The sequence below is a fragment of the Hyalella azteca genome, unplaced genomic scaffold (genome assembly GCF_000764305.2).
Source record: "Hyalella azteca isolate HAZT.00-mixed unplaced genomic scaffold, Hazt_2.0.2 contig15402, whole genome shotgun sequence".
Classification (NCBI taxonomy): Eukaryota; Metazoa; Arthropoda; class Malacostraca; order Amphipoda; family Hyalellidae; genus Hyalella; species Hyalella azteca.
Genome location: NW_025945258.1, coordinates 1 through 26,519, shown reverse-complemented (window position 1 = coordinate 26,519; position 26,519 = coordinate 1). Strand labels below are relative to the sequence as shown.

Sequence of the window (26,519 nt, the reverse complement as noted above, 5' to 3'; positions counted from 1 at the left end):
ATTGGTCAGTAGCACCATATTGGTCAGTAGCGCCATATTGGTCAGTAGCGCCATATTGTCAGTAGCGCCATATTGGTCAGTAGCGCCATATTGGTCAGTAGCACCATATTGGTCAGTAGCGCCATATTGGTCAGAAGCGCCATATTGTCAGTAGCACCATATTGGTCAGTAGCGCCATATTGGTCAGTAGCACCATATTAGTCAGCAGCACCATATTGTCAGTAGAACCATATTGGTCAGTAGCACCATATTGGTCAGTAGAGCCATACTAGTCAGTCGCACCATTTTGGTCGGTAGATCCATATTGGTCAGTAGAGCCATACTAGTCAGCAGCACCATATTGTCAGTAGCACCATATTGGTCAGTAGATCCATATTGGTCAGTAGAGCCATACTAGTCAGTCGCACCTTGTTGGTCGGTAGATCCATATTGGTCAGTGCCTCAGTAGAGCCATACTAGTCAGTAGCACCATATTGGTCTATAGCACCATATTGGTCAGTAGAGCCATACTAGTCAGTAGCACCATATTGGTCGGTAGATCCATATTGGTCAGTAGAGCCATACTAGTCAGTCGCACCATATTGGTCGGTAAATCCATATTGATCAGTTGCCTGCCTATCCCATACTAGGCAGCCTCACACTATTGGTCTATGGCACCATATTGGTCAGTAGAGCCATACTAGTCAGTAGCACCATATTGGTCAGTAGATCCGTATTGATCAGTTGCCTGCCTATCACACCACCTGCAGCCTCACACCATCTTGTCATGTCATTCCTTCGCTTGTAAATAGTCATGAGAAACACTACTGCCATAGCAGGTGTTGAATCAACAGAAGGTCGCGGTCTCTTATCGTTGATTGAGTTAAGAAACTCTGCAATACATTAATGATGACATTAATTTATGATGATGTATTGCTGCTAAAGGTCAATAAACTGGAAAAATTATATTAATGGTTGGTTGAATATTTAGTTACGTAATAGCGTACGCGATAACCATTAATGAAATTAATACCCATTTTCGAGTAAACAAAATTCCGAAATATTTACGGCTAAACCTTCTGCTCAGAGCTTTCCTTTCGAGGCTTTGCTTGGTGCTATTTATTAGGATCTTTCAAACTATCGTCAGTCATGAAAAGATCCGGTCAAATGACACGATTTTAGACCTTCTGTTAACAAGGCACGAAAAGGAAAAGAATCGGAGACAGGCCACATCAGGCCTACACTTCAGCGCCGAGATCACTATGTTATGTTATGTTATATTATGTTATGTTATGTTATGTTATGTTATGTTATGTTATGTTATGTTATGTTATGTTATGTTATGAAGATAACGCAACGTTGGAAAACCCTGCTCTATAATTTTATTCCTATAATTTTATTTATTTTAATTTTTTATTGGAAAATGTTATTATTTCATAACGGTTCATTCTATTTTGCATATGTTAAGATCCATGCATAATGACATGTTCATGCAAGAGTTCAGGAACGGGTGTGAATAAAAGAAGAAATCAAAAGTCATTTGATTCAAAAGTCATCTTAAATATCCCAATTTAAAACAGTAAATAGTATAAGTCAGATATTCCTTTATTAACGTAAAACGGTATCTTTTATTGTTTTTTACTTCAAAATACAGTTCAAAATTTAATTATAAGTGTTTAGACAGTGCTATAAGTTTTTAGACAGTGCGGTGTGCTAAAACAAATTAAGGTATTTAGTTGTGAAATAATTCTATTCGTAACGTAAAAACATCATTTATCAAATGATATCGAAGAATTGACACATGGCTTCCGCATATTTCTAGTGAATAATCCCATATCCATTGTAATTGATTATTTACCTAGACTTGTGATAGAAGTCTGTTGACTTCATCGCCTAGGTAGAACAGATCTAGCAGACCTATTGCTGATTCTAGATGCCATTTTGCGTGCGGCCATGTTGGATTGCACCACTCGTCGCCTGGGTAAATGTTGGTGCCATTTTGGAAGTCAGGTTCAAAATATTCAAATGAGTTTAAAGAATTAGCCCAAGCATTTACAATAGGTAGATATTGCCAGCCTAGAGCGTTAACTTCAGGATCTAGAAACTGTGGATTGTCAGTGAGCACATGTTCCTGCCATATAAAAGCATAAATCAATTTCGAAGTTGTTCCGATCAAATTCTCCAGGAACTTGGTTTCTTCGATGATGCCCAAGTCAAGATTTGATGTCAGGTTCCTCATTTCTGGCAGGTAGTCGTCTTGAATGAAGGCCAGGAATTCGTCAGGAAGTCCAAATGCATTGGCCAAAAAGGGAATAAGCTGGTCCACAATTTCAGGAGGAAGACCAACGGTTACCGCAGTCGAGAAAATCCCGGCAAAAGAAAGATAATAGTCAGGAATATCGAGCGACTGAGTAAAGGCATACCATTCATTCACAGGTTTAGTCATGTATTGGTTTACGAACTCATCGGCTAGCTGGAGAGCTGACATACTTCGTGGAGTGTAACTGAGATCCTTCACAACGGATGACGCCTCTGTCAGAGATGACAAACTTCCTTGATGTATGAGATAGGCGAGAACTGCTATAGGTTTAGTGTCGAGTTGATGTCCCAGCTCGGTGTGACTTCCATGCATGAAAGAAGACCCCATGGACAGTTCGGAGAAGGCGGTACCAGCTGCATTAATATAATCAAGTGGTAAGGTAAAAGGTGAACCCAGGTCTCTGCGGTAACAAATTTCCGTTACTGGGTGGTACGTTGCCATGTTGGAGGCATAATTGCACGGCTCATAGATAGTCATGTTGAAGACATCAGTAGTTGTTACATTGCGCTCGTAGTAACCAGGTTCGTATTCTCCCCAAACATCATCTACACCACCTCCAGCAAGCCAGTAGTCGATCATACCTTGCCATGCATTGTTTTGTGATGTAACGAGACGATGATCGAAAGTGTCCATACACCTGAAGAGTTCTGCTAGATATTCACGGTCGTAGAGAGGTTGTCCTGTCATCATAACTTCCATGGCATCCAACATCGTCACCATAGCGTCTGCACCATCGACCGTTTTTGTAATTCCAAACAAGACTGCTGTCAGTAGAAAGGCAATGAACCTCTTTTTTGAGCCCATTTTGAAGTAGTTATATTTCCGTGAAGGTTTCGACACACCTTCTAGGTGCAGCTAAGCCGTACAAATGATATAGCTGTTGCGACTGCGGGCCAAAATGTGACTCTATCAGGGCTTGAGAATTTACCATCTGTATTATATACAATTTTAGATAACTATGTGAAGTTACTCGGAACTCATTGCAATGTAATGTATACGACCCTGTGCAGATGGAGCTTTATACTATATATGTAATGATGTTCGACTCGATTCGATTGATTTTATTTTATTTTTATTATTAATATTTGTTAAGCGAGAGTAAATTTTGATACATATTCAAATGATTGGGTAGCTTGCATCAAAAAACAAACGAGTGGACTGATTTATTTCAGATTTTTACATCAATTACTTTTTTATTAATACGGAAAACCTAACTTCACGTTCACCTCGCAGGTTAGGTCCTAGTCAGGTCAAGTGTCAGTATTTTGTGACATTAAAAAAGTAATTGACGTAAAAATCTGAAATAAATTTGTCCACAAATTATTAACAATATCTACTTAATTTTCAAATTTGAATGAAATCCGTTCATTATTGATGGATTTATGGCTGGAAGAGTTGAAAATGAAGTTAAGTTTTCCGTATTAATAAAAAAAGTATTCGATGTAAAAATATGAAATAAAGCTGTCCATAAATTATTGATAATATTTATTTAATTCTTACATTTGAATTCGAATAAAATCCGTTCATTGTTGATGGATCTATGGCTGGAAGAGTTGAACGTCAAGTTAGGTTTTACCGAATCGACGACACTTCAGCGAACTCGCCTGCGAACTCGCCTGCGAGCTCGAATGCAAAACCTAACTTAATTTTCAACTCTTGCATGCATAACTCCGTTAATTATGAACGGATTTTATTCAAATTCGAAATATAAGTAGATAATATCAGTAACTGGCGGAGGGAATTTTTTTTCTGATTTGTACATTAATAACTTTTTTGTTAATACGGAAAACCTAACTTAATTTTCAACTCTGGCACTCATAACTGCGTCAAATATGAACGGATTTTATTCAAATTTGAAATTAATCGGTTTAGGTTTTGCATTCGAGTGCGCAGGCCAGTTCGCAGGCGAGTCCGTAGAATTGTCGATTGAGTTCGCTGAAGTGTCGATCCGGTCAAAAAACACCGCTTGCTCACAAATTGAAAATTTGGATAATTGGCTAAAAAGCTGTGCCGCTTATATACAGTGAAACATTCAACTTCAAAGTTTATTCTTTATTTTAGATAAAATACTCAAATTCTACTATTATTTTACTTTTTATTATTATTTTGCTATTATTATTTATTAATCTTTATACATCTGTCGATTCATTTGAATTCAATATGAATTGTTATGAAGAATTATTATTATATAAATGTAATGACGACGAAGAAAAAGGATGACCGCATGTGGTCAAACGGAACAAAACATGTGCATGTGCCGGGGTGTGTAATCGGATCTTGGGATGTTATTTGTTCAAAATGATTTTTACCATTATTGATGTTTGCTTCCCATTCCGATCTTGTAATAGATTATCAGTAAAGCATGGCATGTTTCAAATTTAATGACAGCACATGAACAATAACTTTGTTTCTTCTCGTCGTAAATTGTCTTGGCCGTTTACGACTCAGTCAGCTGATCTTGCATGTGTAAGCTGGCACCGTCATCATGCAGAACAGCTACAACGCCGTCATAAATGGGGGGGATCTTGCAATGATGGATTTTGACTTGACACAGCCTGAAGCTCCTGTACGGTGTCCTTTATGCCATGAAATGTTTGTCGTAGTGCCAAGCAGCCAGCCTCTGCAGCAGCACTTGTTAACTCAACACCGTCTTATCATCGCCAAAATCGACGAGATTGCCGATTTAAGACAGTAAGTGAATCTCATGTCATGTATGACAGTGAGTTAATTTATTTTGTCAAATCTGAGTGTTGTTCCTAAATCCTAACTTCCTTGGCTATATCAGTACAGTTACCTAGTATATGCAATCTTGCTGTGCAGCATAGACCTAAGTCTACAGTTTTTGTGTATGTGTGGCCTAGATTAAAGTAATTTTTACTTTAAAAAACATTGTGACACCTGGAAGATGATTTTATGAATGGATTCCAACAGTTTGATGATCAATTCCAACAATGGATCGAGATCATTTCACTCAACCCAGAATTCATTAAAATTATTTTAGCCCTTTTGTAACTCACAAGACTTATTGGTCCTAAGCCACAAGGTACAAATAGAATTGAGCAAGGTAAAAGGGTATATGTATTCAAGATCAAAGGGTTAAGTGACAAAATTTTGTTCTCTTGTGTGTGTGGCATGGTGGTATTGTTTTACACAACTGGTTGTCTGTGGTGATGCTTTATCAAGTGTGTAAACTGTCATTGGTTTACTTCATGCTTTGATGGAAAAATAAATAAAAATTTGGTTGCTTATTAGCAATCAAAGGCTTTTTAATGGCCTTATGCAATTTGTCTAATTTTGAATAACTTTCTTAAGGCCCTTAAACTTGACAACTTCATTCAAAAGCATATACAGCTCCACTGCTCAGTGCTCAGTAATTATAAATCTCAGCTTAATTTTTATGAGTGGAGAATTTTTTTCTGGATGGTTTTTCTTTAAAAATACTATTCAGGTCATAAATATTTTTACTATTTTTATGGAAATTGAAGCAATTATGAGTTTTATGTTCTTAATTTACTTTATTTCTGGCAAACTTGATGTTTTATTTATTTTTATTATTTGTACGACAAATTATGTTTTACTTCCCAAGGCATGTATTGCAAATGAAACTTCATTATTTTCAGGTACTTGATGTACTGGGGCAAACTGGAAGGAGCTGATTTAACTCAGTTTTGCTCTGCCATCTTGACCAACTCGGATCTACACCCGTCACATGGCAAGCCCGAGCGCTACTACCTGCTCAGTGAACACCTGCCAGAAGACAAACGTCTCAGGGACATGCTTAGGGAAATCAAGTTGGTATGTTAAACAGACAAGATTCTGATCAGGTCTCAAGTTTTATATTATTTCCCATTTTCAAAAATGTCTTTGTATTAATTGGCGTCATTTTTTTAGCATGGATTAGGAAGAAAAATGCTATATATGCTTTATTTTGTCATGCCTAGTAGTCAAAACTATTTAAATGCTGGATTAATCACTGGAAAAGTAATATCATGTTCACCAATGGCATACATTTTTTTCAGTGAAAAAAAATTTTCAGTGTGAAATTTTCATTTCAATAAATTGCTCATCTATAAATATGCAATTATTATGTCAAGCAAAAGATTATTATTTTGTGTTCACTCATTTTCAAATACAATTTTTAATGCGCAGAGAGCTGTAACTCGCACCAAGGAACTGGAGCGAGCCGACACAACATTTAGCCGCAAGTGTGTGTACTGCTACAAGATAATTGGTGGTGGCCTACATGCTATGTTTGACCACCTCACAATTGGACATAATTTCTCCATAGGACAGCCAGATAATATTGTATTTGGAGCTAAACTTCTTGATGCCATGGAAGCCAAGCTTCAAAAGTGAGTTCTTTCTTCATCAGCTTGACTCCTTACAAGACTGAGAGGCATGAATTATTTATTTTCTCTTATATTGGTGATGTGACTATAGTGCTCCTGTGAAAGACTATTTTTACACCTAATTATGTAAACATGATTGATAATGTTGCTCAATTAGATAAGAGAACTAACATTTATTTCTGTAAAGATTTGTCTAAAAATGTTTTTGTGTATTCAGCTTTGAACCATACTGTTTTAATATTTACCAATTTCATAAGTGGTTCTTATTACCATCAGATTGATTTGCATGTACTGTGAAAAACAATTCACTGACGTTGAAGTTTTGAGGCTCCACATGCGTAAAAAGGGTCACCGTACGCTCAACCCTGACAACAGATTCTATGATCAGTTCTACCTCATAAACTATCTTCAGGTAAGTTATTTCTGTTAGACCAGGTTAGAAAGTTCAAAGTAAGATGGCCAGCTAAGTGTGGAGTGTCTTCTTTCTTAACTCAATTGGAACAGTAAATTGGTTTATAATTACTTGTGCAGCCACTCGCTCTATGCCTTCCTCACTTAGTTTTAAGGCTTGGTTGCGGTATGTTGGCTACGTTACGACTCTTTTACGTCATTTTACGTGCCGCCCGGCAGTTTTTTTGGGCGTCCTGAAAACCTCCGATTGGTCGCACGGCAAACCTATCTCCTTCTACAGTTTTCAAGCTACAGCAATGAGACATATACCATTCGATTCGTAAAGACCATACCTATAGAACTGTTGATCATTTTTTTGAATTTCTGTCTGGTTCGTTTTTTATATGGGGGAGAAGGGGGGGAGGGGGAAAAATGAGAAAAATGGGATAAAACACGCATAAAAAAACTAAGGGGAAAATGAGAAAAATGATCATTAAATCTATAGGTATGGTCCTTACGAACCGAATGATATGTGTCTTGATGTTGTAGGATGATATTTGTAGGAGTAGATAGATTTTCTAAAGTACCCCCTTTTAGCCGTTTTTTATGAATTTCACGTTTTCTATCACTTTTTTTCAAAAAATTCATAAGTGCAAAATGTTATTTTTTTACATTTTACGTATGTATGTGAAGTTTCATGATGATCGGATAATAACTGTAGAAATTTTTCCGGAGGGTTGTCGGTCCCCTTAATTCACTAGGAAACTAGCTGAAAGTGAGTTAATTATATATACGTAATTATATATGTGTTTGCACATTTGCACCTGTGTTGTAATAGGTAATTTTTTGCAAGAATTTTCACTGTTTTTCATTATATTATGATTGATAGTTTATTCAGGAAATGGCTTGAAGGAATTTACTGGCTTTCTGGATGATTGCCTCTTGAATGCTTTTTGATATTCTATTGCATAATATCATGGTGATTTTTTCACCAAATTCTGTGCTGACCCGTTATTTTCATATCATTTTTATCAACTATGCTGGTTTCATTGAAGCAAATTTATTTATTTCTAGCCTGGGACTCCTTGGCAGGAAGTAAAGCATCAGCAAGATGAGGAGACTGCATCTCAGACCTCCTTCACTGGAGACAGCCTTGCAGGTGGCTCTATCTTGGAGATAAAACCGATAACTTGCAATTTTTTATTATGCACAATTAAAATAAAAAAATTAGATCAGTGCTCACTGCAGTGAGTGACAGAGAGCACATTTTCTTGTGACAGAGAGCTCAAAACGTAAAGTCACGGACAAATGGACATGATGAAGCACAATAGCGCTTTTTTTCCATGAATGAGAAAATGTGCTGAAAAGTAATGAGCAATTCAAACTCTCTTATGTTATGTTTGATTATGTCATGGATGATTACTTTTGAGTGATATCTTTCACCATAATTTATTGCCTTGCATACGTGAGTGCAGTTTTAAATAATAGTGTTCCATGACGAATTTGCTTGCATATGTTACTTGTCCTTGGTTTTCAGCTTGACTGATGTTAAAGTATTCTCACTGGAGATGAATTCCTAAGTCTGAACTGAGTTTTCACAGAGAAACTCTTAAATCATTATTCATATTCCTTATCATTGTGTGCGACTGAAGCCCTTAATTTTCAAGACTAGTTTTGCACTTTTGCTTGGATTGTTCATAATGTGAAACGAACTGATGAATTTGCAACACTTTTTCAAGACCAGTTTTGCTTGTAATTTTTTACGATGTATACGTATTAAACTGCTGAATGGGTGGCGCCTTATATTCATATGAACAGTTCAAGTGCCATCTACCTTGATGAGAAGTTCAATTATTAGCACTACTTTTTTGTTATAGCTACTATGTGAAAACACTCCCGTGGTAAACAATGACCACACGTTTCACTTATTGAAATTTATACTGATTTGGGATGGCGGTAATTGTACTCAAAATTTGAAATCAAATTATGACTAAACAAAATACCTGTGAAAGCATAGTAAATCAAGTACAGTATATAATTGCTAAGCGAATTGTTGACTATGTATTGAGAGCACGACTGTTGGCAGGAGGTGTCGGCGTGAGCCACAGCTTGGACGAGCAGTGGAGGGACTGGCGAGAGGAGGAGACCCAGTCTGCCACCTGCCTCTTCTGCTCCTACACCACCTGTAAGGTGTGTCATACCACCTGCAAGGTGTGTCATGCCTCTTCTGCTCCTACACCACCTGTAAGGTATGTCATACCACCTGCAAGGTGTGTCATACCTCTTCTGCTTCTACACCACCTGCAAGGTGTGTCATACCTCTTCTGCTCCTACACCACCTGCAAGGTGTGTCATNTTTTTATTTTTATTTATTCATTATTATAAATAATAATATTTATTTATTTTATTTATTATAAAAAATAAAAAAATCACCAACCCTGGTTTGAAATTACAAGACTTATGTCAGATTTATATTCTAGTAATCGATGTTCTAAAATCTAATTAGTTGTTATTAATCTACAGGGTCTCTTGTATGCCATATTTCAAGAGAAATTCTACAGTTGTGCACGTGGACTGTGAATAAATTAGCATCATTATTTAAATTAAGAATAAAAGGAGCTGCTTATTGTGTGAAGTGACTCAATGTCTTCATTGCAGTTCTAGTGTGATAAATATTTTGACGTTTGTTAAGTCACTCACCTGAGCGAATATCATCTTGTTAATTCTAAACTCTATTTAGTATGAGCGTTCCTGTGACCTGTTTTGCAGTTACATTACGAAGGATCAATTAAATACATACATTCTAATGACTTGAATTTTGATTTTGAGGCGAAATTTCAAAAATACGTTTTCAAAGACTGGTGAAAACAGAGCGTAGTAAAATTGATATTGAGTAAATAGTTGAAGTTTCAAGTGCAAGTTTGACACAATTTTATTATGACAAATAACGGTAATCAGTGATTAGTTAACTTAATCAACTTGATATAAGTAATAATGGCACGGCAGTGATGAGGCACGCCTGTTCTCAGATGCTGCAAGGACAGTGCCCTTCGTGCAGCAAGAGCCCCGGCAGCCACGACGCCCTTCAGGAGCACCTGCGTGACTACGGTCACTGCAAGCTCCCCACCCCCGCCCTCTGGTGCTCAAAAAAGTATGTCACCATTGTTATTCCAATCTCTTTATCCTGCTACCCTAACAAAATTTAGAGTCGCCCCAGCTTCTGGCACTCCAAAACAGAAGCTGACGCGTCTGTAAATTTTCACTGGGTATTACCGAAAATGTTTAAACCACTTCAAGTGAATTTTTATACTTTTTCGTACGTGAACATTTAGCCAGAGTTACCAATGCTACACAAAAAGCTTTAGCCTTATCTTAAATAGAAGCTTTAGTCAAAAGCAGATTTATAGAATATCATGTCGGATTCATACATTAGATCATATATTATATCAGCATTATTGAAGTGTATAAAACCGCGTATCTATAACATATTTCGTATTTTTTACCTGCCTCACTAAAAGCAAGGTGAGAATGCGAGACAATACAACTTTCGAAATGAATACTTAAGACTAATAAGTAGGCTCAGAAGTCAAAACATTGATTTTCCGTGTGATTCTTTCTTAATCATATCTAAGGTATATAAAATAAGTAACTATGAGCGCGTCTTAAAGTATTAGAATCAATTAAAGTCAACCAACTGAACGTGATTGGAAAGGCTGTGTCTTATGTTGCAATATATGAAATTTTTCTTCAATTTTAAATATATTTGAGAAACGTTAATTATTAATTTAGTTGTTTAATTTAATTGAGAGTTTAATTTGTGATGCTATTTCTGTCTGAACTTGTAGGGATTATTGGAGCTCATCAATAAAAGTTTTGGTTCCCTAAATGCATTAGTAATTTATTATTGTATAATGTTTAATGAGAAATTTCCATACGTCGCTCGAAAATACAAGTGAAGTGACACAGTGAGCATATTTTGTTAACATGGACATGGTGTGATGACATGGACATGGTGTGATGACATGGACATGGTGTGTGATGACATGGACATGGTGTGATGACATGGACATGGTGTGGTGCAGGTTTCTGCAGCCGGTGCTGGAGGAGGATGGTCTGCTCTGCCATCTGGATGACTGCCCTGAGACGGAGCTCTCTGATCTGGTTTGTAATTCTGTTAACTCCAATTAGTTTATTACCATTATTCTATTTTATTACCTATTCTTTTCTACTTATTGTATTACCCATTTTTCTCTTTTTTATTACCTATTATTCTCTAATTATTTTATTACCTCTCATTCTCTAATTATTTTATTACCATTATTCTCTATTTTATTACCTATTATTCTCTAATTATTTCCCCTCCAATTATAATGCTACCCATTATTCTCTATTTTGTTACCTATTATTCTCTAGTTATTTTATTAAACATTATTCTCTTATTATTTTATTACCAATTATTCTCTAATTATTTTAATACGAAATATTCTCTAATTATTTTATTACCTACTATTATATATTCTGTCCATGGTCCAGTGCTTATATTTCACTTTGGTTAAAAGTAGAAGATAGATAGAAGTTTACATGTTCAAACATTTCAATCGATTTGTTTATTTATTGGCATTTCAAGAAGAAAAACAGTGTGATTGTCAGAGTAAAGATTAATTCATTTTCTGCATCTTTATTTCTTACTAAATATTTCTGTATGTTGATTTCTTACTAAATATTTCTGTATGTTTATTTTTATTGTACCAAACTTTGCATGAATTATTAGCAATTATCTCCTGCGTTTAAATCAATGGCTTTATAATTCATCGTTATTATTATGTTTATGAGACCGATGTTACAGGAGCATCGTGACGTGTCGTGTGACGTGTTCCCCGACGGTGACACCGACGCAGCCGCCCTGTTGTCGGCAGAGGTGCGTCGGTCGTCGGGCTTGGCTGTCACCTGCCTCTTCTGCCGCCACACCGCCCTCGGGGGCCCCGCCCTTGGTGGGTGCTGCTCTGCTAGTGCGCTCTTGATAATTTGCACTTCTTTAGTGCGCTCTTCTTCATTATTTGCACTCTATTAGAGTGCTTGTTTTAATAGGTGGCCTTCTTTTAGAGTGCTTGTGATGGCACTCTATTAGAGTGCTTGTTGTAATAGGTGGCGCTCTATTAGAGTGCTTGTTTTAATAGGTGGCACTATTAGAGTGCTTGTTTTAATAGGTGGCGCTCTATTAGAGTGCTTGTTTTAATAGGTGGCGCTCTATTAGTGTGCTTGTTGTAATAGGTGGTGCTCTATTAGAGTGCTTGTTTTAATAGGTGGCACTCTTTTAGAGTGATTGTTTTAATAGGTGGCGCTCTATTAGAGTACTTATTTTAATAGGTTGCGCTCTATTAGAGTGCTTGTTTTAATAGGTAGTTAGCGCTCTATTAGATTGCTTGTTATAATAGGTGGCGCTCTATTACAGTGCTTGTTTTAATAGGTTGCGCTCTATTAGAGTGCTTGTTTTAATAGGTTGCGCTCTATTAAAGTGCTTGTTTTAAAGGTTGCGCTCTATTAGAGTGCTTGTTTTAAAGGTTGCGCTCTATTAATGTGCTTGTTTTAAAGGTTGCGCTCTATTAATGTGCTTGTTTTAAAGGTTTCGCTCTATTAGAGTGCTTGTTGTTATAGGTTGCGCTCTATTACAGTGCTTGTTTCAATGGGTTTAGAGAGTCCGCTCTTTTATAGTCCAATACTTCATGGGTAGTGATTATGCTAGAGCCGTTACAATACTTGTCCGCGGCGGGAGGAGATTATAATTCTTTAAATAATACCAAAGAGCCAGGGTTACAATGTTTCCATAACAAATTACAAATTCCTCTCTTTGTCGTGACTCTTTCCTTTTGTCCAGGCTGCAACGGAGTGCGGGAGCTTGTTGACCACATGCACAACATGCACAGCTTTGATCTGTATCAGGTATACCATTAGATTTATTCTACCAGTGTGCTAATCGTGTTAAAATAAATTAGCCGATATACACTCACAGTAATGAATTTTTTCTCTAACCTTAAGATGTAGCACAGCTTGTGTTCAACTGCTTGGTGATGAATCGCTGTTTATTGAACGCTCGCGGTTTTTCAATTAACGGAGAAAAACATGAACGCATTTAAAAGTGACTGAGGCCGTTCAATTAATAGATATTATTATTATTCTACAAATCATTTATCGTGACGTCTGGTTCAAACGAACTTACAGGGCAAGTCACACATAAGATTAATAGTAAGCAATAATTAAATAATATTCAATAATAGATATTCAATGCGTTTCTGTGGTTCAGATGACGCTGGGCCTGAACTTCTACGACCAGATTTGTCTGATCAACTTCATCAGGCGCCGCAGTGCTGAGGGTCGCTGCTACTACTGCAACGAGGGCTTCTCCGACCCTCGCTTGCTCGAGGAACATAGAACCCTGCAGGACCACACCGGCGCCCCTGACCCTCAGCTGTACCGGCTACCAGAGTGCGTATTAAAAAATATTATTATTATTAAAAATTTTTATTATTATTAAAAATTTATTATTATTCTTAAAAATTTATTATTTATTTTATTATTACAAATTTCATTTTCTCTTCATCTTTCATAGAGTCTATTGATTATGGTAAAATGTAGTTCCGAAATTGTAAAGAGTGCGACAATTAAATTACCCTTTTTAAAATTTTACCCAAACAGCAAGAGATATAGAGTGGCTACTGGAAAGGGAATGCATCCGATTACATGTGTATTAAATTTAGTTATCGTTACTGGCTAGAGAGCATCGCGCGTTCACCCTCAAGGCAGAATTTAGTGGTGGCTTAAAAAAAGTAGCTAACGCATTGCCCTCCACGCTATCTAGATTTAGAATCATACGAAATACTTTTTTCAATTTCAAACCTGAATAAAAAAATGCAGTGATATATGAATGGAAAATTGAATTATACCGACATCTGCCTTGGTTCCGCCTGTCTTTATCTATGAATTGACAAAAAATTAAATTTATCTAACGCACTCAGTAGTCTACACACGTACTCATGGCGCACTCGTATCTTATGTCTTAATTTTACACTCCCCCACCGGTTGAAAACATCTGACGTCGTTCATATGCAACTATGCTTCAAATTTATGCCTATTCTAATCTTAAGTAAAAGATAAGTAATTTACTGTACCAATGCTTTTGAATTTCTGCCTAATATAATTTCAAGTAAAAGATGAGCTGTTATTCTGTAATTATGCTTCAAATTTATGTCTATTCTAATCTTAAGTAAAAGATGAGGAATTATTCTGTAACTATTCTTTCGAATTTATACGTATTCCAATCTTAAGTAAAAGATGAGCTATTATTCTGTTACTATGCTTCAAATTTTTGTCCATTCTAATCTCAAGTAAAAGATAAGCTATTATTCTGTAACTATGCTTCAAATTTATGTCTATTCTAATCTAAGTAAATGATAAGCTATTATTTTGTAACTATGCTTCTAATTCATGCCTATACTAATGTGCACTAAACGAGAATGTATCCAGGTATATGAGCCCTGCGCTGGAGGACGACCCGCTCCTGCTGGGGTTGGACCAGCTCACCTGGAACACTGACTCCGACCTGGAAGACGATGTCATACCTTCACCCACCCCCCAAGGTAGCGTCCTAAAATATGAGTTATAATGATAGAATCTGTTAAGTATACTTGATGTGATTCTTCTGTCACTTTTTATTTATTTATTATTATTATTCTTAATAATACTCACTGTGCTTGCCAGCATATTATCATTTCAGGCTACGATACTATTCGATTTCATTCAATCATAACCTAGAGATGAATTTGGAATGAAAGCCTGAAGAAAGTTTAAATAGAACACCGAGTTATTCCGCGCGTAGGAGGAGATAATTTTTTTTACTAGAAGGATAAATGTAATGTTGTATTACCGTCAACTGGGGTAATTTCGGCCTCCGGGGGTAACTTAGGCCACCACTACAACAGAAACAATTGGCAGCAAAACAAAATAATAAACGTTGGCCAAAGTCACCCCAGTCACTTTGGCCAACGTTTATCATTTTGTTTTGCTGCCAGTTGTTTCTGTTGTAGTGGTGGCTGAAGTCACTTCTCAGCCTCTGTTGACGGTACTGAAATTCTCTTTTAGTTCCAACAATGCAGGTTTCGTGGTCCACATGATGTGCATCAAGCAGAGATCTTGCATGAATTTCCGTCTAATAATTATGAATGCGCTTCGCAGATGACAGCAGCTGCATTGGCAAGAAGAAATGTACGAAAAGCAACAAGAACATCAAAAAGAATAAAAGTATCAAAAGTTCACGCACGTCACACATGTTACCCGATGTGGTCGCCCACAGCCACAGCCTTCTTGAAGACATGAGCGCAGGTATGCAGCTCGCCCTCACGCCAGACGCTGGTGCCTGCCATGCTCCCCTCAGCCAGTCTAGTTCCCCTGCTGGAGATGACGTGGGTTTTGAAGACGAATATTCCGTCCATTATGTTAATGGCGAGAGCAGGGGCGGCAGAGTTGTTGTCGGTGACGCAACTTCCAGTGAATTTGTTGATTTGTCTGACAATTCTTGTAATTCTATTAAGGATGATGAAAATTCATCTAATTTGGTTAACGGTGTTATGCTTCCCAGTATTGTTTGTGGAAATAACACGGTAGAATTCGTTAACGGTAAAACTTCTAGTCACGATCTCGGTCGCAAGTGCAATTCTACAATTGAATTGGTCAACGAAGACATTTCATCATATTGCAATAGTAACCGTACTTCCAGTAGCGAAGAAAATGTTGCATCTAGAGAAGATTGTGTCACTAACTCGACGGATGGAGACAGCGGCATAACTTCAAGATTTGGCTGCTCTGCTGATGGCAACAGCAGTTTATATACACACAGCATAAAAACTCCTGTGTGTCGAACCCTGAACGATGTTCAAGTCCAAAAGTTCTATGTCCCTCCGTCAGCCCGTCTCAGAAACAGTACAGTAGAAGAAACTGTGAGCAACAACTCGTTGAAAACTTCAGTTCAGAGGAGACCTCTAATACAGGCAACTCCGGCTTTCACTCCAACCTCTTCTTGTAATTCAAATCCAACCACATCCCTAGTTATTCCATCTAAGAGTTTCTACTCGAAATCTTTCAGAAGGAATGTTGGGAGCAAAGAACGTCTTGAACAGTCACAGAATGCCAGGGAAAACATTTGTGATCAAGATAATAGAGCCTCGCAACATTCATCCAGGAAAGCAAACTTCTTGCCTCATTTTAACTTTGTCGGCGAGGGGAATATCAGACCGAGTGATTCTGAGCTGTCTTGGAGAAGACCTACTGGACAAAATATCAGAAAATTCTGTAATCAAACTAATAAATAACAAACTTCTACGAGCTGCTGGTACAGTAGACAATTGTTTCTATCTTATTTCATTAGAATGCTCATTGTTTTCTTCTTAATTTAACGAATTGTTAATTTTGAGCTAAGGTTCATTGTAAAACCTTGTTTCCGCGTTATATATTTTTCACACAGACACCGATTGTGTTCAGGTTACAATCGCCTTTATTTCATCATATATATATAAATAAAATTGACACAAAGTCACAAATTGGTTATGGGTCATTTTATGTACTGATAGTGCATGATTTCTCCAACAAAATAGTATTGGATACATCAGCGAGCAGTTTACTCTCGATCAAACGTGTTGCTCGGAACATTCTGGGTTTAGTGTCGTATTTGCGTCTCGCAATTGCAAGTCTGTACGGCAGTTATCAGTTTAGCTACGCTAAAATTATCTGATGAACTGTATTGAGTTTTATGTTGTATTTATGTATCACTTAATCATTCGTGCTGCGCTGCATTTGTTCAGGAGTTAAGTTCAAATGTTCAAGAAAAGGGCTCAGAATTGAGTACCGGAATATATCTCTTTGATTATTATCCATACAAAACGGGAAGTTCGCTAACTATATCGGCTTTGTCTTCGTAATCGCTTCCATGTATTCCTATATAGAGGAAGAGGTCACTTTTCCATGTTCGTTGTGCAAATTCAAAACACTGCACGATTATGTAAGAATTCCATGCCTCACCATCCTATATATTAAAAAACGTTAATGAATGCTTAATTTTCGATCGCTGATACGGTGTTTGAACGATTTTTGACGAATTTTCGGATTATGACATTGCATTGCCGTAGAGCATTAAAGGTTAGCGATAGACAATCGTGTGGAATTCCTGTCGTTGATGGTAATAACATCTTATTCCTTCAATGGCCTCCATTTCTTGCTAATTGCTAACAATATCACGCACTACAATACGCGACCCTGTCCCCTGTCTACGAATTCAATTCTCAGCCTTCGCACCAGGCATGCATTGAAGAGTTTAGAACTCGAGCTTTTAAGGAGCATCACAATGTTCAAGGTTTGTTTTCCAGTGTAAAAAAAAATTTAGAAATTAATAGGCAAGTCAATCCCACATCGTAATGTCCACCCTGTTCAGAAAAACTCATGGGTTACCTCGGCAAATAATAAATCGCTTTGAGTGCAATCAGTGACCTGCATGAAATAGATTTGCTCAAACTTGAATAATAACTCAAGCAATAGGTCGGCCATTGTTTGAAAGTGAGAGGTGCTTGCCACTCGAGATCAGTTGATCCTTGCCGAAATCCTTTCTAAGTTGACTTCTGCTATATGCATCGACATGTAATGAAGAAAATGCTCCATAAACCAAAAGGGTAGTCTTTATTTACATCATTACTTTTCAAATGTAAGTCAAAAATATTAGCTCGAAAAAGATGAATCTGAATCAGTCCCATACGGTGATGGGATCAAATGAAAGGAGAAAGATACTTCAGTGAACTTAATTGCTCAAAAAGTGAGATACTGAGTCACATAGAAAATTCCTGCGAGTTATGATTTTACGAAAAAATTGAGAACTTTTTATCACAACACAATAGGATGTCAACAGAGCAAATTAAAGTCTAGTGTTCTGGTTGTCAGGACTACGAGTACGACTAACACTGAGGACTGACTGATGAATGTACAATGTCAGTAGAAAATGGAAGTTATTTCTGAACTGAAATTATAACATTTTTCCGTTCTATTGAACCAGTTGACTCACAAATTGAATCCATGTTTGATTGATTTTAATACCTATAACAGAAAGTCAGAAACGCAATAAGCGACCAAGGATGAACTAGGAGCCTCGCGTGACACGATGTATGCACGTAGAGGACATATATATCACAGGCATTTCTTAACACTAAATGCCACTATCTAGTAAAAATTGTTTGAACACACGCGATCTGTAACAAACTGGTTTATACCCATGAGGCAGGCGGCTTTCAGGTCTGGATTGATGGAAACGTAGAACCCTCTCTTCAAATACACATTAGTGTTGTTTGAACATAACACTAACATGCAAGTCAAGCACAAACTCACAATAAGAAATACGAAAAAAATCATGCAAAATTCATCGCCTGCACCCTCACTTCAGCCTCTCTAGAAAATAATGTGTATTATAAAAGAATGTGCGGGACTTTTTACGGGACTTCGAGGCTCGGGGAAAAACTTTAACAAAAAGACCGCTTGGGCGGAGGCGGCCACAAGATGAAGAAGCTGACGCAACAGCTTGACGCCAAAAATTTCCGTAAACGAACGAACCTTTAGGAGGAGCTTGTAATGTTTCAGGTCTCTGAGAAATTTTCGGCGCATCGTTTCAGGCAGCTTATCCAACAACCAGGAGCCATTTGATGATTAGATAAGGCGAAACTAATTAGATTCGACTTTTTGCAGCTGAAGTTCGACCATTCTTTATTTCGCCCGAACCTTTAGCCGGTAAAGTTTTCAGCTTTAAACTAGAAGCTTTATTTTGAAAAGCTTTACAGTCTGTCACCAAAGCTTTGCACGACAGGGCTGTGCCACACAGCTTAGAAGTCAGTGAAGATTTAGCTTTGGATATGGACAAAGACGTGGAGGAGTTGTTCGCAAGTACAGGCGCTGAGTGTGCTGATTTTGATAGAGATTTCGAATTAGAGAGAATCTTGTCAGGAGATTTAGCATTGTCAAGAGATGGGAGCGCACGTGACGAGCGTAGTTTTTTACGCGGAGGAGAGAGAGCAGCAGAAGATGGAGAAGAACGTTTCTTATTCCTTCCTCTCTGCCGGCTCACATAACCCGAACTGGATATTGAACCTGAGAATAGCAGCAAGAAATATTCATTCGCATGATATTTTGATGATTACATGATTCATATATAATAGAAACACATGAAAAACCATCAGCAAAAAAATTTCAATAAACACAATGGCGATAAATTAGTTGATGGTAATAATTTAAAAATGTAATTAATGAATTAATTTAAAAAAACTGCAGTACTCACTGCAGTGAGTGACAGAGAGCGCAGTTTCTCGTTGACGAAAACTTGAGGTCACGGACGGACGGACAGACAGACAGTCGGACATGCCGAGCACAATAGTGCATTTTTTCCATAAATGAGAAAATGCGCTAAAAAACTCCTAAATTAATACAACTTTATACGTCACTATTTCGTGCAGTAATACCTGCAGTGGAAGTAACAGCACTTGCAGCAGACGTAGCAGCACTTGCAGCAGACGTAGCAGCACTTGCAGCAGACGTAGCAGCACTTGCAGCAGACGTAGTAGAACCTGTAGCAGCATTTGCAGCTAAAGTAGCAGGACTTTCAGCAGACGTAGCAGAACCTGTAGCAGCATCTGCTGCAGAAGTAGCAACACCTGCGGCAGATTTAGCAGCACCTGCACCAGGACTTGCAGCACCAGAACCTCCAGCAGTGGCGGCAGACTGGCGAGTGAGACGTCGAAGAGAAATCCTAGCATCACACTCCTGAAATAAGCCAAAGTGTTGAGAGAAAACATTATTTTTTATGTAAACCATACGAGGTGCTTTCATTAACCATTAATAAAGATTTTAATTGACATTTTACCAACTAACTCATGATAGGATTTTTAACAGACGTCCTCGTTAAACAAGTGCATACCTTTATGGAAATAACTCATTTATAGCCACAGTTTGAGTGATACAGTACCACATCGGAGTGGAATTTGACGAAGTTTCAATTATCTATCGTGAAAGGTATTTCACAAATACATTTAATAGTGAGTGCCTAACAGGAGCTAAACTTTAATTTCAAGTGGGGAATCATGATGCACGGTAAACTGGGTTAAATCCACAAACTGAAATTATGTTATTGATATTTCAATTTACAACTGTATAATTTTCATACAACTTTCTGCTTCCCATAACATACAAATTTACATACAAATTTCTGATTCACATTACATATAAATTGCTGATTTTTATTACATATAAATTGCTGATTCCCCTTATATACAAATTGCTGATACCCACTCAATTTCAAAGCTTTAGTTAAATGCGTGTTCTTATTACTATTACGATATTGACGGGTCGCTTTTGCATTTAAATGACTTTAATTCTGGTATTACGCGTGCTGGAAATATTACAGCGCGGGAAGACCGAGATCAATTTAACAATAATCTTGAGATAATCTTTAGTCGCATATGACGGTGTCATGGTGCTGAGATAAGAAAGAGTTAAATTTAATAAAACTTGTTTTAATTTGATTGAGTCCAGTACAAATGCTTACCTCTGAAGGCAAAGAGCCTGCGGGAGAGGGCAAGTCCATTCCCAAGTTTGTTTTGCTTTCTGTTGAAAAGATAAAGTCTGAGACACAGCAATGGGGAAAAATAAATGAATCAGACGACAGTTAATTATGCATACATAATATACATAGTCAAGGATCAATACTATAAACATTCGTCAGTACGATCTCAAATTGAGTCTTCTGAAGTAAATTTAAAGCTAATAACACAAACATAAAAATTGAATTCTTTTCCATTTTGCACAGTACAAGATATGTTTAATTCGCCCCATATTAATATTGCCGAATGAAACAAGCTTAGAGATAAGGTTGAGATAGTTACATATCAAATACATATATATATATATATATAGTCTCAAAAATATCCGAATATTCACTAAGGTCATCAGCAATTTTTCCCATAGGTAAACGGTCTGACACGGTAAATTTATTCTTTATTCTTAGAACACAAATATTGCAGCTTCAAAAGCTGTAACTTTCAATACCTACCCTCCATTAAAGCCATATGGAGCAGCTGTTAAAATTTCGACAAAACCTGAGATGGCAAGCAAGGAAAACGTAGGAATACAGGAAAACGTAGGGAAAAAAACGTAGGTAACTAATACACCAGATTCAGCATCTGAGCGCAGTTTAATGAGCTACTTAATCAAGCAATGATTCTCTCACCCTCAGGAGCCGTAATGTCCGTCGGGGTTCGACCCTCCCACGACAGAAGCAAGTCGCGTTGTCTGGTCAGACAGTCGCGGTTGAGGCCAAATTTCCCGGCAATCAGATGCGAACTATGCAGCCGTATCAGTGATACGGTCGTACGTCGAACCATTACTGCATGTATTACATGTCAATATTAGTACCATCTACATAGGTATGGTGATCAAGTATGGTGATCACATTAAATAGTGTTGATGGAATATATAAAATTATTATTTATTACATTGCATTCAAGCACAAACTGTCACAGGATTCAGAAAAACTTTTATTAAATTCTCCATGAAAAAATCGAATTCGACTTCTAAACAACAATCTGCTACTCAAGAGCAAAAAACTTGTATAGCTATATGAATAAAATTATTATATGTAATAAATTCAATTAATCACCTTTAACAATGACACTGTTCATTTGTTTTAAGATTATATATTATAGAGATAAATTCATGAATGCACATCATTCAAGAGTGGAATCACCCTTAGCATGTTCACAGTTGGTGTAGTGCAGCTCCGTGGCAAGAAAACGTGCATAGGGAGATCCATGCGGCTGCCTCCCATGTTGTAGCTTCACACGTTCCTGTGGCATATCCTTCATTAAATAGAAATTTGACACCAAACCATTTAGAATAAATACTGATATTGTAACACGAAAATACAATATAACCAACTTCAACAAGTCCTGCAAGACATACAATTTAACCAACTTCAACAAGTCCTGCAAGGCTTCAACTTTGAATGTTGTGCCACATCTCACCTCACACCTCCTCTTGAAGCAGAGCATGTGTTTGGTTATATTTTCCAGGATCCCAAGAGAGTTTGGAAGAGACTCGTTCCCATCCGCACTCTGCAAGTCATTTTTATGGTTAAGCAACAATACGTTCCTTCAACAACAATACATTCCTTCAGAAACACAAATGTTGAATGAAGTCAAGGGTTGCAATAAAGCTCAATTAAAATTAAAATGCTTGGATTTTAAAGGGTCAGAATCAAGCAAATGACAGTGACACCAGGATAATTATTCATGAAATACGAATTAGAACATAAATTAGCTACTGATGAGGTGACAATTTGTTTTTCATAAAAAGTTATTTTAAATTCAGAATCGTTACAGAACTTTATAAATTTTCAGAAGTTCATGATTATACGTTTCCAGCTGCACATAGAATAAAGAAAAAATTTAGATAGAACAGAGATAGAATGAATTATTTTCTGTTTGCACAACAATTGTCTGCCACAGGAGATTAGATGTAATATTCATGGTTATGACATGGACTAATGGCCTCATAACATTTCTGATACAATTTACAGTGAAAAATTTATTTATATTGGACAGCACAGAAGAAATATATTTTGTTCATAATACTAACTTTATAGAAATCCATAAGGAGCCGCCAGCAGCTGTATAGATGCTTTTGCATGTGGTCCAACATGGACAGAAGAACCTCAGCCACAACATTCAAGTCGGCCTCCACACGCTGTTAATAAATAATAATACATGGTTTTAATGGACGCAGTAATAATTATACAAGGAGTAATCCTTCCATTAAAATTACCAAACCCCTTTCAGAATCTTCAGCAATATCATTTGCAAAATAAGCATCAAAAACATATTTGTGTCAATCTCAGTAGGAGTGCTGTTACAATAATAATAATCACTACTAGAACTGGTGCAGTGACACAGAAAGGATTGACATAACACAGCAAATATTAACAAACCAATAATTAAACTGTGCTACTCTGAGTGATCACATTATATGAAAATATGATGGCATCCTTTGATATATGGAATTTGAATTCAAATTGTTTGTATGAAATTTCATTTATTGCATTATTAAATACAAGTTCCATGACATGACCCACTACAAAGTAAATTTCCCCAGAAGTAAATTTCCCCAAAAGTAAATATCCCCAAATACAGACCACGTTCATGTAGTTGAGCAACTGTGAAAAAAGCGGAATGTGTTTCCTGAGGCAGCAGAGCTCTTTCTCCAGCCGAGACACAATCTGCGCCAAGGACTCAACTTCCTATAAAAAAATCTTTGAATTAAGAGTCTGAATGCAACCTTGACCTCTAGTGCAACAGGCTGTCAAGGAAATCTCCCTGTTAGAACAACTTGCGTAACTAATAAATAGTAAAGTATATTATATTGTAACATCGCTCTTCATTTGAAATACGGTATTTATGACAGCTCAAATGTATTTAATTTCAAGTTCCAAATTGAGTAATTGTTTGCCAACCAGTTTAGGAGATGCTATGCAAGCAAACCTGCTCTCATTTATATCTTATTGACATCTTAAAGGACACAAAATTATACTTAAGTGGATATTATTGAATAATAAAATCTGTACCACATCAAAGTAAGATGCAATTAATTAGGGGAATCTAATTAGTAAAAATTAAATGAAAGCAAACTTATCCAAATTCTTAAAACAATTTGAGAGTAAGAAGCATTTAAAAGTAGTTTCTGAGGTCATTATAACTAAACAAATTTCAGAGAAATTCCACAGGCTTTCTTACGTCAAAAGTAATAGCTTTGCCAGGCATGATGTCAGCTGAGAGTTGGCCAGGTGCAGTGGCTGCTCCAGCATCTGGCTGATATTTTTTATTATATTAGTATTAAATTGAAATAGTTTCTCACTAAGTGGAAGGTAAATTGTAGAAAACAAATCTATCTGTTTTGAGTGAATGTATTGAAATCAAAACAGTATTTTTACTAATATTTTGTCATGATAAACAAGTTGAACTACAGTCATCAATACATTAAACACTTAGAATTTCTACCAATATTTAACCTTTAATAAATATAAGATAAATCATCAGCCATGAGCTTGTGGGAAGTTAAAAGACTGGTCCAAGATTGCTACTCAACTGCTGTGTTGTGCCTAAACCTGTATGAATTACAGTGACACATCAAGGTTGAAAAATGTAGGTACACTGTATAATTATCATATGAACACCATTAAGATTGAAAAATGTACCATAAAAGACGACTTCAACCATTGATGGGGTGACTTGACCATTTTGACATTTAACACATTGACTAGGTATTGGTACACATGTGTACCACCAAATGTATTGCTCCTGGTACATAATTCAGGGTGCGTGAACAAAAAGGCCAAAAAGGCCTATAAATCAATATGTACTAGTATATTTGTAGGTTCCAGTGTAAAAATTCATTTTTTTTATTTTATTAGGAAGCACCCCTTACAACCCCTATCATAAATTTTAGCTGACCACCTAAATTGAAAAAACTAAATCGCGGAATTTGTCCGGTAAAAAAAGAAAGTCTGGCAACCCTGTTCCATAATAGTACTAGAAAAATGAAACAAAAGTACAAGATGAAGCAATCATAGTCAACGTGTTAAAAGAAAACCCTATACCTACTTGTAAAGTACTTTCCTTAGAAAAATTGTGTTGATGGCTCATGAAGTAACTTGAGATAAACTACAAATGCAATAAAGAGATATATTTATATATTTACTATGTGACTATTTGCATCACAAAAAGGCAAGCACTAAAAATTGTCCAAGTCACCCAAGTCATTGGTCCAAATCACCCTGTTTTACAGTACACTGAGAACTGAGTACAGACTGTACAGTGTAGGTACAATAATCATACATACTACCTAATCATCCTAATGTAAATTACAAATATCATAATAATAGAACCAATTTCAACCAAATAATAAGTTTGGGTAGAACCAAGATACAATCATAGGTATTTCATTCACAATGAAGTTGTAGCCTATTTCAGTCACTCACCATGATGTTGTTGATAGACAAGTTGTAAGCTGCTACTGCCTATTCATCAATTAAATAGGCAGAAAATCAATACTTTCAAGGCACTCAAAATTGGTAACTGTAGAAATAGAATAATAATAAATGATTATTTTCACACTGGAGAATAATAACAATCTCATTTTTATTAATTTATTAATAAAATTAATTTGTTTTTATTAATTCAATAAATTTGTTTCACAATGGACTGAATGGAGTAAAATTGACAAACCTTACACCGCGACCAATAATTTTAGACACCTCTGACAGTGACAAGTGAGTTGGGCCAATCATAGTGGCAATGCAGAGAGTTTTTTAGACTTTCCCTTAAATCCCTCAAGTTCATTTTTGAGTCCTATAAGTAGACCAGTAAAACTAGCTATCATGGATACCAACATTATCATACATAAGAAATTGGTTCAAATCTTGAGAAAATGAGGAAATTAAAAATGAACTGATCATCCATGATCCATATTTTGCACTCAAGACTAAATGGATCATATAAACAATACTAATTGCTTTAAATGTTGGGGTCTCGAAAGACTAAGAGACAGTGGCAGTGGACTTTAATCAGTAAAATGTCACTTTAAATTTTTTTTTTCAGTATACAATTTTCAATTTTCCATACTCATCTTAGTCATCTAGGTAGGGCTACATCTAGGTAGTCATCTATAGTTCTATACACTACTTAGTGAGTAGTGACCGTAATCACTAGAAAGTAGAAATTATTAGAAAAAATTTGTAACGTGATTTTAGAAATGGGGTCGTTAAAAGGATATGTTTCAATGATCCTTAAATATTTACAATGTAGGCTAGCAGTTTCAAATCAGAGGCAAACTTGGGACGTTTATTTGCAGCTGTACTAAACTACTAGAACGAAGTCATGTAACTGATTTTTTTTTATAATTGGTTTTTAAGACTTGGGGTGTACGAAGCACCTCCCAGCCTGTTCCCTGTCAAAGAGAAAGAGCAGAGCGCAGAGCACCGAACTTGGTACTTTGCTAGTTAGAGTGCTGCCTCTGGCACCAAAATGCAGGTTTCCATGGGGCTGCAGCAGGTCTCACAGCAAGAAGCCTCTCATATCTGTAGACTGAATCTGAGAGTAAGTTAGTTAGAACAGGACATAAATCAATTGTTTATAGCTCCTTTGGTTTCACAGTGAATCCAGCATGCCAGACTGCAACAGAAATTGTGACAGGTTAGAAAATACACGAGGGCGCTCTGCTGCAGGGATCTCAGCTCCCAAGACTGTGCTTAGTCTCCAAAGTCCAAGGTACTCCAATGTCTGCCAGTGCGGCTGCAAAGGCTGTTCTCTGCACTGCAAATTTGGAACATGTTAGCAAAAAGTGTGAGATTGTATCTT

General features: G+C 36.7%; 3 protein-coding genes across 4 annotated transcripts in view; 1 reads left to right on the top strand and 2 right to left on the bottom strand.

The window, feature by feature from the left end:
* LOC108668079 overlaps positions 1 to 3,164 on the bottom strand; it is an 8,367-nt gene extending 5,203 nt beyond the window's left edge. Inside the window, exon 1 of one of the 2 annotated variants that reach the window (XM_018155212.2) lies at positions 2,168 to 3,164. In XM_018155212.2, coding sequence (XP_018010701.2) covers positions 2,168 to 3,103 — 936 coding nt within the window. In that variant the 5' untranslated portion in view covers positions 3,104 to 3,164. Of the gene's footprint in view, positions 1 to 1,837 lie in introns of both variants that reach the window. The other variant, XM_018155211.2, reaches the window with a different exon arrangement.
* Positions 3,165 to 4,528: 1,364 nt separating this feature from the next.
* On the top strand, positions 4,529 to 16,942 carry LOC108668077. The gene is made up of 13 exons (XM_047884407.1): positions 4,529 to 4,990; positions 5,920 to 6,094; positions 6,449 to 6,651; positions 6,925 to 7,060; positions 8,113 to 8,197; positions 9,125 to 9,384; positions 10,068 to 10,189; positions 11,121 to 11,199; positions 11,885 to 12,029; positions 12,914 to 12,978; positions 13,340 to 13,521; positions 14,560 to 14,672; positions 15,268 to 16,942. Exons 1-13 carry the CDS (start codon positions 4,785 to 4,787, stop codon positions 16,398 to 16,400), a joined length of 2,904 nt encoding a protein of 967 aa, XP_047740363.1. The 5' UTR covers positions 4,529 to 4,784; the 3' UTR covers positions 16,401 to 16,942.
* Positions 16,943 to 17,743: 801 nt separating this feature from the next.
* On the bottom strand, positions 17,744 to 25,241 carry LOC108668078 (cell wall protein AWA1-like). Its single transcript, XM_018155210.2, has 10 exons — positions 25,142 to 25,241; positions 23,898 to 23,972; positions 23,300 to 23,404; positions 22,747 to 22,854; positions 22,134 to 22,223; positions 21,857 to 21,956; positions 21,341 to 21,496; positions 20,660 to 20,718; positions 19,578 to 19,878; positions 17,744 to 19,209 (listed from the first exon to the last, which is right to left on the bottom strand). The coding sequence occupies exons 1-10, from the start codon at positions 25,142 to 25,144 to the stop codon at positions 18,791 to 18,793; spliced, it is 1,416 nt and encodes a 471-aa protein (XP_018010699.1). The 5' UTR covers positions 25,145 to 25,241; the 3' UTR covers positions 17,744 to 18,790.
* Positions 25,242 to 26,519: the final 1,278 nt, after the last annotated feature.